The sequence below is a fragment of the Capricornis sumatraensis genome, chromosome 22, assembly GCF_032405125.1.
Source record: "Capricornis sumatraensis isolate serow.1 chromosome 22, serow.2, whole genome shotgun sequence".
NCBI lineage: Eukaryota > Metazoa > Chordata > Mammalia > Artiodactyla > Bovidae > Capricornis > Capricornis sumatraensis.
Genome location: NC_091090.1, coordinates 32,687,512 through 32,704,051, shown reverse-complemented (window position 1 = coordinate 32,704,051; position 16,540 = coordinate 32,687,512). Strand labels below are relative to the sequence as shown.

At 41.9% G+C, this 16,540-nt stretch overlaps 2 protein-coding genes across 2 annotated transcripts; one reads left to right on the top strand and one right to left on the bottom strand.

Annotated features, from left to right (window-relative positions):
* Positions 1–681: 681 nt before the first annotated feature.
* LOC138097959 (olfactory receptor 11A1-like) lies at positions 682–1,641 on the bottom strand. Its single transcript, XM_068994177.1, has one exon. It carries the CDS (start codon positions 1,639–1,641, stop codon positions 682–684), a length of 960 nt encoding a protein of 319 aa, XP_068850278.1.
* An 11,393-nt stretch (positions 1,642–13,034) lies between these two features.
* Positions 13,035–13,986, top strand: LOC138097958 (olfactory receptor 6N2-like). Its single transcript, XM_068994176.1, has 2 exons — positions 13,035–13,820; positions 13,912–13,986. Exons 1-2 carry the CDS (start codon positions 13,035–13,037, stop codon positions 13,984–13,986), a joined length of 861 nt encoding a protein of 286 aa, XP_068850277.1.
* The last annotated feature ends 2,554 nt before the right edge of the window (positions 13,987–16,540 follow it).

The window sequence follows — 16,540 nt, the reverse complement described above, 5'->3', positions numbered from 1 at the left end:
ATTTGCTCTAAAATGTTTCCGAGAAAAAGGAGCTATAGGCAGTAGAAATAGGATTGGCAAATATTGATATTGATGCTAGATGATGGCTGTATGGGATTCATTATAGTGTTCTATCTACTTTTGTGTAAATTTGAAATTTTCTACAGTAATGTAGTTAAATAATTAAATGCATTCAGCTTTAATTTTTAATATGCTTTCCCTTTAACCTAACAATTCAACTCCTAAGAATTTATTGCAGGAAAATCTAAATGTGAACTATATTTGCATGGTGGAAAAATTAAAAATGACTATGAGCTTTCACAGAGACCACCTAATTCATGTTTAGCTATGCTGAAAATCTCTGAAGAATGAATACATACATATTGGTTAAAATAAAAAGAGGATCAAGACATAGTCATCAATGAAAAACCACATTACAAACTTCCACGATTCAACTTATTTCCAGGTTTGTTTTGCATTGTTGTTTTTGTGTATTTATTTCCTATAGAAAGTATTCAAAGCCTATTTGGTAAAGAAATTGTAAAATATTAAAGTAAAAAATTTAAAGCACTTAAAAATTATTGCTCTACAATATTCATTTTTAGTATGAGTACAGTAACTATAAAACTTTTCACAGAGAGAAATGTCAAAACAGGACAAAGTTACTTCTACCCAACCAATCCCAAAGTCCAATTAACATCTTTACCACCATCCCCCTTCAATCATTTCAGCTTGTTTAACATACAGAAGCATCCACAGTGCCTGCTGAACTTCCTTATTCCTCAGGGTATAAATCACAGGATTGAAGAAAGGGGTGATCACAGTGTAGAGCAGGGCAAAGACCTTGGTGAGGAGCTGGGAGTGGACAGCAGAGGGTGCAGTGTATAAGACCATGAGAGTACCATAGTATGTGGACACTACAGCTAGGTGGGAGGAGCACGTGGAGAAAGCCTTCCTTCTGCTGGCCCCAGCAGGAACTCTCAGCACAGCCACCACGATCCGGCCATAAGATGTCAGAATCAGTCCAAAGGGAACAGTGAGGCAGACCACAGACAGAATGAATGTTGTCATCTGAGCTACACTGGGATCTGAGCAGGCCAGGCTCATCAAAGGCATGAAGTCACAGTAAAAGTGGTCAATGTGGTTGGAGCCACAGAATCTCAGTTGGGCCATGAGGGCTATAATCACTACACCTACCATAAAGCCAGAGAGCCAGGCTATAACCACCAGCCCCAAACACCACCTGGGTCCCATCAGGAGAGGGTAGCGGAGGGGGTAGCAGATGGCCAGGTAGCGATCATATGCCATGACAGCCAGTAGGAAGCACTCAGCAGTGGCTAAAGAACCAAAGATAAAGAACTGGAGCAAGCAACCAGCCACAGAGATGGCTGCCTCCTGCAAGAAGCCCTCCAACATTTTGGGCACCACTGAGGAAGTGTAGAGGATCTCCAGGAAGGACAGATTAGCCAGGAAGAAATACATGGGTGTGTGGAGCCTCTGAGAGCTAACCACCGCCACAATGATTAGCATGTTCCCTAGGATGATGGATGCGTAGATGACAGTGAACACAATAAAGAGAAGGAGATGCAGCTCAGCTCTGACATAGAAACCAAGAAGGACAAATTCAGTAATAGTTTGGTTTCCCATGGAGGCCATTTCCATGAAGATCATCCAAGTTTCTGCAGTGATTAAGTGACAGATTCTAGTGCATCTTTGCATCTTCTACACCAAGCCTGAGATAAGTAGAGCTAAAATGAAAAAGATAAAGGTGAGTCTCAAAATCAAGAATCATTTACACACATCCTCGTCTGTCCCCTTTTTAGTTGCTTTTCCAACTCCTGTCCTCTGCTGCATTCCTTAATTGTGCACATATTCAAGACTCAAGAAGTTTGATCAATGATTCAGACTCACAATTTCCAGTCTTCAGAGACCTTAACCTATTAGTTCAATCTAATATTTTTATTAGAGAAGGCAATCCCAACCCACTCCAGTATACTTGTCTGGAGAATCCCATGGTCAGAGAAATCTGGCAGGCTACAGTCCACAGGGTCACAAGAGTCGAACACGACTTAGCAACTAAACCACCAGCAATGTTTTTATGATTCACTAAATTCTACTTTCCCAATCTCTGTAACCAGTCATAGAGCCTTCCTCATGAGCAACAGTGTAATGTCCTTCAAATGCCTGCTTTGTGTCCTATCACAGCTTACAATCAGCTTGTTATAGGAAAAGAAAAAAAAAAAAACCTGTTTTATCTTCCTTGATCACAACCAACTTCACTGTGAGCAGTTTGGAAATTCTTCCTGATACCCAAGCTTACTATATTGCAGTCATCTTTATCTTAACACTGTCTCTTCATTCCTCAAGCACCTTATCAATTTTTACTTGTAAAATTCCTATGTATTCTCTCTTCATTAGTCTTACAACCTCTTTATCTTAGCACAATTATAACCTTATAGTCTCTAGATTGCCCTCTCCCTTAAAAATAATGTTCTTTAAATTCTAATTTCATACAAGATTTTATAATACAAATGTAGTAAATAATATGATTGATGAAAGTATAGGTGCTGTGTGAATAGAGAGAAAACCAACTCAAACTAGGAACTGAGAGAGTGTGAGAATCAAGGTCAGAGAGGCTCCCTGAGGAAGTAATTATAGGTAAAACGTCTTGAAGAACAAGAGTCAGCCAGGCAAAGGATAAGAGAGTGAGCATAGCATTCTAGGCAGGAGAGACATAATGGAAAGCAAAGACGTATAACTGAGTGAAAAGCTGAAAATGCACCTGAGTACCTGCAAGGAAGATCTCATATGCTATCCAAGGGGATGTGTGTGTGTTTATTAAAAATGAGAATACATCAAATGATTGGAAGCAGAGGGAAATGGTACAGCAAAAATGCAGATATTTGTTCGCGCATGTGTGTGTGTTTGTGTGTGTGTGTGTGTGTGTCACAGAATCTGCTAGCAGAAGGTATGAAAAATATGATTGTCAACTCCACAATAAGACTGTTATTGGGAGTGTTTTAACAGTTCAGTCAGGATCTTCCCTGGTGGTCCAGTGATTAAGATTCCAAGCTTCCACTGTTTGGAGAACAGTGGACACTGGGGACACAGGTTGAATCCCTGGTTGGAGAACTAAGATCCCACATGCTGTCTGGGAAAAAAAATAATAATAAAATTAAGCTTAAAAAAATTCACTCACATGAAAACTATTTTCAAGTCATAATATAATCCTAGCTTTTCAGATCACCACACTTCCACTCTATTTTTCAAGGGGTTGGGGAAGTGGGGAGAAAGAAGAAGGAAAAGAGAAGATAGAAGGGTGTGAGGATTATAGACAAATGGGAAAGTTTTAGTGGAAGACGTTGCAACACTAGGATTCCAGAGGAAGACTGTGGGATTTCTTCAAATGACTTTGAAAAACTGACTTTTCGACTCTCTGGGTTAAATGAAATGTGTTACTGATCAGAGGAAACAACTCCATAAATACCAATTCTTTAGCTTTTTATAAAAAGTCTGTGAACTAAGCTGTGAACAATGCAAAAATAGGAAACTTACCTGAAATAACCCTTCTAAAGGTAAAAATTGTGAAAAGCAGAATATGTGCTAAGATCTTCCAAAGAGTTCAGATTATTGAAGTTTCCCAATTTCAACTCCTCCCTTGAACTCAACCTTAAATAATGTAGGACATTGATTAGAAATGTGCCACTTTTCACCCTCCACTCCCCAGAGTCATTGTCTCTTCCACTCTCCATCTCCTTTTCTAGTTCCCTGATTCCTTTGGCTTTTCATTGTAGATCCTTCCCTTTATCACAAAAGAGGGCTGACAATTGCCAAGAGGGGAGGGGCCCCTGAGAACCAATTACAACCTGACTGGAGAACAACCTTAAATAAAAACGAAATATCAGTCCCCTGAGATATTTGTCTTTCTCCAGAGGAGGTTCCTGAACTGTTGGCTTGACCAAAAGTAGAGCAGAAACCAAGGGTTATATGAAAACCCACCTTTCCATCTCCATGGGGGCTAGTGCTCTCCACTAAGCATCCCATCACCCATTCCCAGGCTCCTTCCCCAGAACTTATCACAAAACTCTCCTAAGTTCTCTACAGCATCCCTAAACCACCATGCCCAAGAGTGGTCCTCCCAGAAGACTGCTCTCAACCCTTCCACCCCACACCCAGCTTTCAGACCTTTCACCATCCCAAAAAGTATTTCAATTGAGAGAGCCCTGAGGAATATTTCATGTGGCTTTTCAAAGCCTTGCCAATATTGGGCCTAATTTAAGGGGAAGGAAGCTGACATGTTATTACAAAGTAACATCTACATGATTTAAAGGCCCTTCAGTGTCCTCCGTGTCCAAATGCCTGCCTGACAGCTCCTCTCCCATTGTTCCCTTCTGTGAATTCTCCACAGATACCAGGCTGATCCATTGACTTCTCATCCCCAGCAGTGTGTTCAGTCACTTCACTGTCACCCATCTGACTCAAACCCTTACTTCATTCCCATTTTTTTCCTAACAGACCAACAGAGAAAGCCCCTTTCTCTGAACTACTGTGTGGTCCACTATCTACAGCCAACAGTTAATGCCACTACTTTTTTTTAATTCAGTAGCTTAAATCATAGATATAATGCACCCTAACTATAACAATTCAAATAAAATAGCAATCTCTAAAGAAAATGAATATTCTCTCTTTCTCCCCCCAGAACACTCCACCTACCTTGATGAGACCATTGTTTAAATATTGGCATCTGTCTTTACATACTTTTCCCTTTACTTATAAAAACATTTGCAAACATAATGCCTCAGCACGCAGATTCTTTGCCATTGCATCACCTGGGAAACCCTAATATCCTATGATTATTTCCAGTGGTGCCAAAGAGCTCTACGATATTTGTTAAACAGAAAAAAATCAAGTACAAAATAGTATGCTTAGTGTGTTCCATTCCCACTTGTACAAAAAAGTAAAATAAACCACTCACATCTGTTTCTGTGGACATAATCAAGAAATTGAGACAGCGCTGAGACCTGGGATCCTTTGCTGCAATACTGCAAAGCTTACACCTGGACACATCTCTCTTCCAGCTACAAAATACAAAGAAATTATATGGGACTCAATATAACTGTGTGCATGCGCAGTTGGGGCAAATTCTAGACCAAAAGGTACAAAAGTCCCGACTGCCATTTTTGAAGAGCTGGAAGCAAAAACTAGGTATTGGGAGCAAAAACAGGGTACTCCAACCCGAGCCCTGGACACACTCCTTGTTGTTCAGTCACTATATAGTGTCCAGCTCTTTGTGGCCCCCTGCACTGTAGCACACCAGGCTCCTACACTATCTTCTAACATTTTCCCAAATTCATGTCCATTGAGATGATCCATTATTTAATTAGCATCAACTAACTAAGATGATTAGATGAGATCTAACCATCTCATCCTCTGCTGTTCCCTCTCCTTTTGCCTTCAATCTTTCCCAGCATCAGGATCTTTTCCAATGAGCCGGCTCTTCGCATCAGGTGGCCAAAGTACTGGAGCTTCAGCTTCAGCAACAGTCCTTCCAATGAATAATCAGGGCTAATTTCCTTTAAGATTGACTGGCTTGATCTCCTGGCAGTATAAGGGACTCTCAAGTTTCTCCAGCAACACTATTTGAAAGAATCAATTTTTCGGTGCTCAACCTTCCTTATGGACCAACTCTCACATCCGTACATGACTATTGGGAAAACATTCCTACCCTCACCCATGTAAGGAATGAGCTCGCCCCTCCACTGGAACAAGCAAGGGAACGTGTTACTTGCTTTCTCTCCCTCCTGCAGCTGGCACAGGAGCCCCAATAAAGCCTTGCCTGAATTTCTTGTCTGGTCTGTAGTCAGTTTCTATTGACTGTGGAAGGCCAAGAACCTGGTTAGCATCAAAACTACTAATTTTTGCTATTGGGGATTTGGGGTGATAGACATGATTTTCATTTCATACATTTTTTGTTTTTTTTCATATAAAAACTTTGCTATGTTTAAATTTTTTATGTGTTTGCCAATTACCATACAAATTGGTCTTTAAATTTATTTTCTATTTATTACCTTCAACAGCCAAGATCAAAACCCTGGCCTGGTCACTGCTCTCTCTGCTATATGCTTACTTCCTACAACACAATAGGAAAAGAAAAACCACACAAGGGAAATGAGGAGGAGGACAAGGCATCAGACAAGCTTTGGGGGATTTTCCAGTACCGAAAAGTGTTGACCCTAATGCAGCAGTGAATTGAAAACCTTATAGAATGAAACAACAGCATATTCATTGTAATGATTATTCAAACTTGATGGGACTTTTCCTGTCCTGCCACAAACTGTACTTGGGAGAATTTCCTCAAGCCCTCATTAGTGAATTAAGGCAAGTTGCTGTTACCTTTCCCCTCCTTAACTCTCTTTACTCCCACAGAGGAAGGTCTTCCCTAAAGCCTGAAAAGAAATGTTTGTGTTCAACAAAAGCATAAGAACTGGGCACTGGGGACTTCCCTGGTGATCCAGTGACTAAGACTGCAGGCTCCCAGTGCAGAGGGTCCGGGTTCTATTCCTGGTCAGGGAACAAGACCCTACATGCTGCAACTAAGACCCAGTGCAGCCAAATAAATATATTGTTGCTGTTGTTTGGTCGTTCAGTCATGTCTCACTCTTTGAGGCCCCCTAGACTGTGGCTCACCAGGCTCCTCTGTCTATGAGATTTCCCAGTCAAGAATACTGGAGTGGGTTGCATTCCTTCTCCAGGGGATCTTCCTGACCCAGTGCTCGAACCTGCATCTCCTGCATTGCAGGAAGGTTCTTTACCATTGAGACACCAGGGAAGCCCAAATAAATAAACAAACATAAAAAAAACTATAACCTTAAAAAAAAAAAAAGAGGTGGGCATTGGACACACTCCCAATTACTAATGGTCATTACTGACCGTACAAGACTCTGTGTGGGGAGTGATCTTCTTCAGTGACTCTAGATCGAACAATATGACATCAAGAAATTCTGGAACCAACAGCCTCAGAGCTGACATTCCAGAGAGCAGAAGAGGAAACCTGGTCCCCATCAGCCTGGTCCGTACACAGAGAGGCAGAAGTGGTCCTTCTACAGGGAATTGTCTGCACTGGCAGGGCTTTCTGACTCTAAGAGAACAGTGTGACCGCTGGGCTCCTGACACCAATCATTTCTGTGAGTCACCTTGGGGTGTGTGTGTCTCAGGGAGTACAGTTCCCCTGAGGAAAATAGACACACACCAACAACACTACAGGGCAATCACCTCAGAGCATGGAGGCTCAAAAACTGGAAAATAAACTGAAGGTGCTTCTGAAGATTCCATGGTTTTCCAGAGACCCTGATCCCCTAAGGAAGACATGCTTCTGAAAAGGGAGCTGGGAGAAGAGGACACAGGGAGCTCCTCTCCAACACCTCCTCTCTCACTTGGACTTTGTTACTGTTTTTCCTAAGTCAAAGGCTGCACCCTACCTCTTTGTTCCACAGAACCAACGGATGCATCTTTCTGGTCCTCTTTCCCATCATTGGTGAGTGCTATCTACTCCTGCCCTGATGCCTAAGGTAGTGAGGGTCAGTGTCTTTATTCATGTAAAAAGAATTAGGAATGGAAAGTTAGAATGTAATTAATGATAGTGAGTCAGATCTGCTCTCTTAGTCAGAATTCAGTTGCATTATCCCTATTTTAAAGGCTTCCGCAGTGGCTGACAGAATCTGCCTGCAATGCAAAAGCTGCAATAGACTCGAGCTCCATCCCTGGATGGGGAAGATCCCCTGGAGGAGGGCATGGCAACCCACTCCAGTGTTCTTGCCTGGAGAATCCCATGGACAGAAGAGCCTGGAGGGCTACAGTCCATGGGGTCGCAAAGAGTAGGACAGGACTGAAGTGACTTAGCAAGAAAAATGATAGGGGAAGGAAGGAAGGAAAACCTAAACGGAAAATAGCCGGGATAGGACATTCCAAAAGTAACCTGGAGCTTCACTGAATAGCAGAATGGTGCAGAGTATTTCTCCCCCTCTTTAGAACTAGACAATAAATGTCCAGAGTGATGGATGGAGGAGAGAAAAGTATTCTTTATCAGCTGCTGAAGTAGGGAGAGAGATAGAGAAGGTGGAGCACCTAGAGTTGTTCATTTCTGAATCATACTCGGCTTCTCAGGGACAGCTGAACAACCCACTGTTTGACCTCTACCTGATATTTTTTAAAGACTGACAGTTTTCATGTATATCCCTCTGACTCAACTTTGTCCATAACTTCAGAAGGGGCAGTCACATAGTCAATGGCTCTCATTCAGTGATATCCGAAAATTTATTTCCAATAAAATTATATATTTGCCTGTTTTTGAAATTAATAAATGAAGGTAAGAAAAGGAAAATATTTATAATGGTTTTCAAGAGTTTTTGATGACATTTTTTGTGTCATTGAGTTTTCAATGACATTTTGAAAATGGTTTTCAAGACATTTTCCAAGAGTTCTTATAGTTAAGATTAAAGATGATTTGTCCAAAGTTTCAGAGGAAAATTTGACTCAGAAAATTAAATGAATTCTTTAAGATAACCAAATGAGAGATGATAGATGCCATTTCTTAATTCCTGGACCAAATTCTAGGCATAAATATTGTGATACCAGCAACTACAAGCACAGCCTCTTGGTGATGGGAGGAAGGGGACCACCACTTATTTGACCACAAAGTTTACGGAAGCATAGAGTCTGTTTTACTCCCCCTATACACTCTCACTCATTCCCATCCTGGAAAATAAAATACAGTAAGGGATATCATAGATTTATACAGGGAAAAACAATAGTATTGTGAACACTGGTTCCAGGGTACAAAGATAAAATATAAATATGCTGCCGTCAGTTCTGTTGTTCAGAATACAGCATGGATGAAAAGAGATGAGATTGTTCCAAACCCCTTCCTTTCTGGGTTGTAGAACACTTATTGTAGGTGAAGTTTATTACATCAGAATTTCCAGGTCCAGTCGCCATTCTTCTGAACTGTATAGCTCTCTGAACAGTAAGAATTCAGGATTATTTCACTAGTCCCTGGACTAGAACATTTGGCTGAGACTTCATAAATGAATCAAAAAGAATGGTTGCTGTTTCACAAAACACAGGAGAGGATGCCAAGCATGAGCAAAGGCACTGTGGCAGAAAGGAATCAAGGGTTTGGGGCCAAATAGGGAAAGCTGCCTAAAATGGCCCCCAACCTTTAGACTCTCTGAATGTTAAGTGTGCATCAGTGATTGCTGATATATGTATATAGTACTAAGAAGACTCAATGTATGGATTGTAAGTGTACAGCAGTTATATTTTTATGGTTACTGCCATACACCGGGCTCTGTTTACTGCCTCCCTTTCCACTGGGTCACCAACTGCCTAACGACCCCTGAATTAGATTCCCTGATTTGTCGATCATGTTTATGTTTCAAAGTGTTCTCTGGCTATTAAGGCATTTACTTTTCCTTTGCTTCTATTAGGGTGAAACTTGGCACACAAATCCCTGTTAGTTTTTGTTCCAATCACGTTTTCATATCAATGTGCCTTTTTAATAACCCCAGCCAACAGCCAGTCCTACATTTGCTCTACTAGCTCTACTAGCAGTAAAAGGGAGAGAGCCCGGTCTGTTCACATGACCCCTCCCCGTATCTACTTTTTCTGGTCGGGCAGATAAGGAAGAAGAGGATCAATATGCTGGTAAGGCTGTATCCTCTTCTTGGTTGGAACTTTGGCTCGAGCCAAAGTAATTTAAACAGAAGTCGAGCCGCTCCCTTAAGCCTTGGCCTTCCACTCAGGTTCATCTTGCCAGTTGACTCCCAACTGAAAGCCTCATACAAAATTCCTGATGCCCCAAACTCTTTGCCCAATGACCCAGTATGGGCCCAAATGCATCAACTCTCTATAACCCTGACTCTGGAGCCTGTACCAACACATGGATTCGTCTTCATTCCACTGGGAAATCAGTAATTCAAGGAAGCAAGATCTATTTCTTCTCTGCCCAGAGGTCTCACCACATCACCTCTCCCAAAGCTCCTCCCCTAGCCTCATCAGTATCTGCTGGTGGGTGAGCAACCAGTGAGGAAATCAGAAGTCAGTGTCTTTTCTCTGCAGGTCTCCCTTTTCCTTCAGGGAAAGAAGGGAGTTGACTTAGGAAAGAAGACTGTTGGAAGGTCAGAGATGGAGATAGCCTGTCCATGCAAGCAAGCCCTGCCTTCCCAACAAAAATGACCCACCCCTTCCTTCCAACTCTCACCTTAAGCAAAGTGAAAGTGAAGTCTCTCAGTTGTGTCCAACTCTTTGCAACCCCATGAACTGTAGCCTATCAGGCTCCTCAGTCCATGGAATTTCCCAGGCAAGAGTACTGGAGTGGGGTGCCATTTCCTTCTCCATGGGATCGAACCCGGGTCTCCTGCATTGGGCGGGAGCTTTACAGTCTGAGCCACCAGGGAAGCTCCACCTTAACCAAAGCCCTAGGGAACTCCTCAGTGTTCAGTTCATGCCTCCGTGCATTTGCAAGCACCCTGCTCTTTGATACCTAAAAACTCCTTTGTATTCATAAAGACTGATGTTGAATTTGACCTTCTCTGTGAAACATTTCTCTGCTTCTAAAAAGTCAGATCCTTCAACTGCAGTGGTTTCCTTAAGGTCCTTTGACTAGCCCATGTTTATAACACTTACCAAAATACTTCATGATACATCTGTTTATATCTAGATTTCTACTATTAGACATGAGCTCCTTGAAGTCAGAGCTCAATGGTATTCATAGATAAGTAAAAATTTGGGGCTGGAGAGAGTAGAGAGGAAGAGTTCTTTCTTCTGACATAAGTCTCTCAGCAGTTCTTACTGGGAGAAAACAGACACAGAAAGTTTGTATTTAGAATGAGCTCTAGGGAAATAGGAAAAATCCTACCGACAAACTTAAAAACACACTTTCTAAGACAGGTGGTATAGAACACATGTTGCAGGGTCTGCAAAAGAATGCCAAGCCAAGGAATTGGAACCTGATATATAGTATTATAGAAATCACTGTGCCATAAGCAAAAGAATCATGGAATGAAAACTGTGTCCAGGAAAATCCATCTGGCAGGGAATTCTGGACACTTTGGAAGAGAAAGAAGCCGGGTAACAATTAGCAAGCAGCTTTGATGGTGTATCTATTCATTCCTCCACCTGACACTTAGTTTTTACTGCTCTGTCTTCCATGCTGTATCCTAGGTTTTGAGAATTAAACCTTGAATAATGTAGAGCTCCCAACTTCAAGGAGCTGAGGTTTAATAGTAGAAAAATAGACATAAACAGATATATCACAAGGCACTTTAGTAAGTATTGACACGGGGGCAGAGAAAGAGAGAGGGGAAGAAGGGAATCATTGAACACGAATCCATATTTGCAGCATGGGAAAGCTGATGGGTGGTAGCGTCATGAACAAAGGAGATGGTACTAAGCCTGAACCAGGAGATGGTAGTGGAAGAATGGAAATTAAAGGATGAAGAGTTCAGAAATTTCTTCTTATGGTTTCAAGTGTGCATTTGTCTTTGCATGTGTGTGTTTGTGTATGTGTGTATAAATACATAAGTGAAAATAAAATATTTTAAAAGTTAACATTCCAATATAAATAATGTTTCTCACACTGAGTGGAAAATATTCAGATGATTCTTAATTTCTTTTTAATACTTTTCAATTTTTTCTAGTTTTTCTTAACTAACTCAATGCATTTCTTTTTTAATATTTATTTATTTATTCAGCTATGCCAGGACTTGGTTGCAGCCTAAAGGATCTTTATCAACTAACTTATTTCTGACATCAAAATAAAATAAATATTTTAATACCAAAATAAAATATCCCTCTTGATACTGAAAGTGTATTTATTATAAAGTGGTGACACAAAAATTTACATTTAAGAAGTCACTGGTAATCTGACATCTTGGGCATATATATCAGATCATATTGAATATTAGATTTTGCATCATACCTTTACATTGTGTCAAAACAATTTTTCATGTATTTTTTATTTCATGTATTTTAATGTATAGCATAATTAATCTTACTCCTAATGTTGAATATTTGATATTTCCATTTTTAAAGCACTTCAAATGAAGAAACCTGCAAGATGTGGAAAATAGGTAAAACTCACGTCTCAATAATGTCAGTGCTATCACCTTCATCCATCCCAATGAACTTCAGCTATGCAAACCTGAGCATCCTCTGAGCCTTGCTTTTGTGATCAGTTTGGATTTAAGCACATATCTATAACAGTTGTTTCCTTTCAAGGATCTTAGTTCAGTTCAGTTCAGTTGAAGGATCTTAACCCATCCCCACATTCCCATCTGGAAATCCAAGCCTACATTTACTCTTCACGTTAAACTATATTCCACTCCTTACCCTTCACTGAGCAAGAAGATCTCTCTTACTCTGCCTTTGATTCTCAGAATCAGAGTCTCCATGAAGGGCCTCTATCCAGTCTTGTGCTGGAATCTGTACAAAGGGAAACACACTCACTACTCCCCACTTTCTGAGATCTGATGGCAAGACAGCTACTGTCCAGAGCAGGCAGATAGAAGATCAGTAAAATCCCATATCTTCTGCAAGTCTGAAGGTTAAAGATTCTTGGGATCAGAGAGCTCAGGGATACACAGTAACCAATCCTTGGAAATATTAAGTTAAATAATATGAACCTCCTGGTCTGAAGTCCAAAAAAGTTGATATCTACAATTATATGCAGTTCAACCTATGCTTGGGGACAGCATGGCTCCATGTTCACTCTAGTTAGGGCCACAGCTGAGTCCTCTCCTCTAATCATTCTAAAGAGAATTCCTAGGAAATGTGGCATTTTAGGACCTATTTCAATGAGAAGAAAGAGAGAACGTCTTGAATATTTAGTAACCCTACTTTTGAAGAAGCTCTGAGGCAGTTAAAGAGTGAATTAAAAGGAATACTGGGAGTGTGTGGAGTCCAGATGGTGGGATAAAGCTGGGGAGGAAACCGTGTAACTTAAGACATCTCAAGATCTTCATATGTCTTCTCCATGCCCAGCTGACCCACGAGGCTGAATGGAGAGAGCCAACCGCACCTTGGTCACTCAATTTATCTTCATGAGATTTTCCAACTCTCCACGTCTGCAGCTGCTCTTCTTCTCCCTCTTCCTCCTGGTCTACGTCTTATCCATGGTGGGCAATGGGCTCATTGTGCTCATTGTGGCCCTGGACGGGCGCCTCCACGCTCCCATGTACTTCTTTATCTGCACCCTCTCCTTGGTAGAGCTCTGGTACACCACAGTCACCGTCCCCAAAATGCTGGCCAACTTTCTCAGTTCCCAAGGGGTCATCTCAGTTCCCAGCTGTATCACCCAGGACTACTTCTTCTTCTCTTTGGCCACAGAACTCTTCTTCCTCACCACCATGGCCTATGACCGCTATGCGGCCATCTGCAGACCGCTCCACTACCCACTGCTGCTCAGCCCTCAAACGTGTGGTACCCTGGCTGGCATCTGTTGGTGTGTGGGATTCCTCTGCCCCATGTTCCCTTCATTCCTCCTTACACAGATCTCCTTCTGCACCCCCAACCAGATCAACCACTTCTTCTGTGACGCTGACCAGATTTTCCGCCTTTCTTGCACAGACACATACGCCATCCAAGCTGTGGGCTATGCTTTTAGCACTGTCATTATCTTAGGGGCCCTGGTCTTTACCATGGCTTCCTATGCCCACATCCTGGCCACAGTTCTAGCCATGGCCTCAGCTGCTGCTCGGCGGAAGGCCTTTTCCACGTGCACAGCTCATCTTTCCGTGGTCACCATCTACTTTGGCACACTCATATTCATGTATGTCTGCCCCGCGGTTAAGTATGAGTATCAACAAGATTGTGGCTATTTTCTACTCAGTCATCACTCCCCTTCTCAATCCTCTCATCTATACACTCCGTAACAAGGATGTCAAGGAAGCTCTGAAAGTCTTGGTGTCCCGGATGAAAAAGGTCTACCGCTCCAGCAGGGAGAAAAAGTGATGGAGCCACAGGAGAAGCAGAGAAAGCAAGGCTGGCGGGATATCCAGCAGAAAATAACTCCTAGTCATTGACTTTCACCTGTGCAAGGCAGCTTTTTTAATCATTAAGCTTAGCTTTTTATTTATTTTTTAATTTTTGGTTGCACTGTGTTTGTTACTTCGCGAAGCCTTTCTCTAGTTGCAACAAGTAGGGGTTGCTCTTGCCAGCGCACTGGCTTCTCACTGGCTTCTCTCGTTCTGGAGCACAGGCTCTAGGCGCAGGAGCCTGAGTGGTTGCAGTGCATGGGCTCAGTAGTTGCTCGCAGGCTCTAGAGCTCAGGCTCAGTAGTTCTGCCACACCCACTTTAGCTGCCCCAACCATGAGGAATCTTCCCAGAACAGGGATTGAACAAGTGTCCCTGCACTGGTAGGCAGACTCCCATCCACTGTATGACCAGGGAAGTCCAACCATTAAGTCTATATATTTGCTCTGGGAAGTTATCCGTGGCACATGTTAAGTGAAACAGTTGCTCCTTCTGCCAACCAGTGTGTCCATTTTTACCTGTTCCTTCCATTTCTCAGCATCTCCAGAGGAGTGAATACTCTCATGTTCATACAAGTGCTGGGAAATCGCACATGGTTTGTAGTCTGTACATCTGGGTTGGACATCCAGCTCCCTCACTTGCTATCAGGCAGGTAACCACAGAACATCAAATCCTTTTTAGTTCTCTCAGAGTGAAGTTCTGATGTTCAGTAGACTTAATTACAGGTAAAGCAGTGAATGAAGAAATGATGCAAAGCTGAAGAATTGATGTTTTTGAACTGTGGTGTTGGAGAAGACTCTTGAGAGTCCCTTGGACTGGAAAGAGATCCAACCAGTCCATCGTAAAGGAAATCAGTCCTGAATATTCATTGGAAGTACTGATGTTGAAGCTGAAACTCCAATACTCTGGCCACGTGATGTGAAGAACCGACTCATTGGAAAAGACCCTAAAGCTGGGAAAGATTGAAGGCGGGAGGAGAAGGGGACAACAGAGGATGAGATGGTTGGATGGCATCACTGATGCAATGGACATGAGTTTGAGTAGGCTCCAGGAGTTGGTGATGGACCGGGAAGCCTGGTGTGCTGCAGTCCATGGGGTTGCAAAGAGTCAGACATGGCTGAGTAACTGAACTGAAAGAAGTGAACAAATGCTGGTTTATTAGATTAGATTGGCATGTAGTTTTCTTTCCTTGTAGTGCTGTTATGCGCTGGACTGTGTGTGACCACATCTCTCACCCCCAGAAAAATTCATGTGTTGAAGCCCTAATGACCAATGCCTCAGAATGAGGCTGTATCTGGAGACAGCACCTTTAAAGAGATGATTAAAGATAAATGAGGTACCTGGAATGGGGCCTAATCCAATATGACTACTAGTATCCTTTTAAGAAGAGGCAACTAGGACACAGATACACAGAGGGAAAACCAGTGTCTTAATACATAGGAGAAGACAGACTTCTATAAGCAATGAGAGTAGACTCAAGAAACTAACCTTGCCAACACTCGGATCTCCAGACTCCAGAACTGTGAGATAATGAATCTCTTTCTTAATCCATACCATCTGTGATACTTTGTTATGGCACCCCAAATAAACTTTGCCTGTTATTTTCTTTTTTATTGAAGTTTAATTGATTCAAAATGTTATGTTAGTTTCAGGTACACAGTAAAATGATTCATATATATATATATATATATATATATATATATATATATTTCTTTTTCAGATTCTTTTCCCTTAAAGGTTATTACAAAATAGTGAGTACAGTTCCTTGTGCTATACAATAGATTCTTTATAGGTTATCTATTTTACATACAATAGTGGGTATCAGTTCAGTTCACTTTAGTTCAGTCGCTCAGTCGTGTCCAACTCTTTGCAACCCCATAAATCGCAGCACGCCAGGCCTCCCTGTCCATCACCAACTCCTGGAGTTCACTCAGACTCACGTCCATCGAGTCAGTGATGCCACCCAGCCATCTCATTCTCTGTCATCCCCTTCTCCTGCCCCCCATCCCTCCCATCATCAGAGTCTTTTCCAATGAGTCAACTCTTCTCATGAGGTGGCCAAAGTACTGAAGTTTCAGCTTCAGCATCATTCTCTCCAAAGAAATTCCAGGGCTGATCTCCTTCAGAATGGACTGGTTGGATCTCCTTGCAGTTCAAGGGACTCTCAAGAGTCTTCTCCGACACCATAGTTCAAAAGCATCAATTCTTCAGCACTCAGCTTTCTTCACAGTCCAACTCTCACATCCATATATGACCACTGGAAAAAACATAGCCTTGAGTAGATGGACCTTTGTTGGCAAAATAATGTCTCTGCTTTTGAATATACTATCTAGGTTGGTCATGACTTTTCTTCCAAGGAGTAAGCGTCTTTTACTTTCATGGCTACAGTCACCATCTGCAGTGATTTTGGAGCCCCAAAAAATAAAGTCTGACACAGTTTCCTCTGTTTCCCCATCTATTTTCCATGAAGTGATGGGACCAGATGCCATGATCTTCGTTTTCTGAATGTTGAGCTTTAAGCCAACTTTTTCA

What these genes read in the sequence shown, in the direction of transcription:
- LOC138097958 (XM_068994176.1), top strand. Translation starts at nt 13,035, where the DNA reads ATGGAGAGAGCCAACCGCACCTTGGTCACTCAATTTATCTTCATGAGA. An exon ending in TCATGTATGTCTGCCCCGCG is followed by an intron (nt 13,821 to 13,911) that starts GTTAAGTATGAG and finishes CTCCGTAACAAG; the next exon opens with GATGTCAAGGAAGCTCTGAA.
- LOC138097959 (XM_068994177.1), bottom strand. Translation starts at nt 1,641, where the DNA reads ATGGAAATGGCCTCCATGGGAAACCAAACTATTACTGAATTTGTCCTT.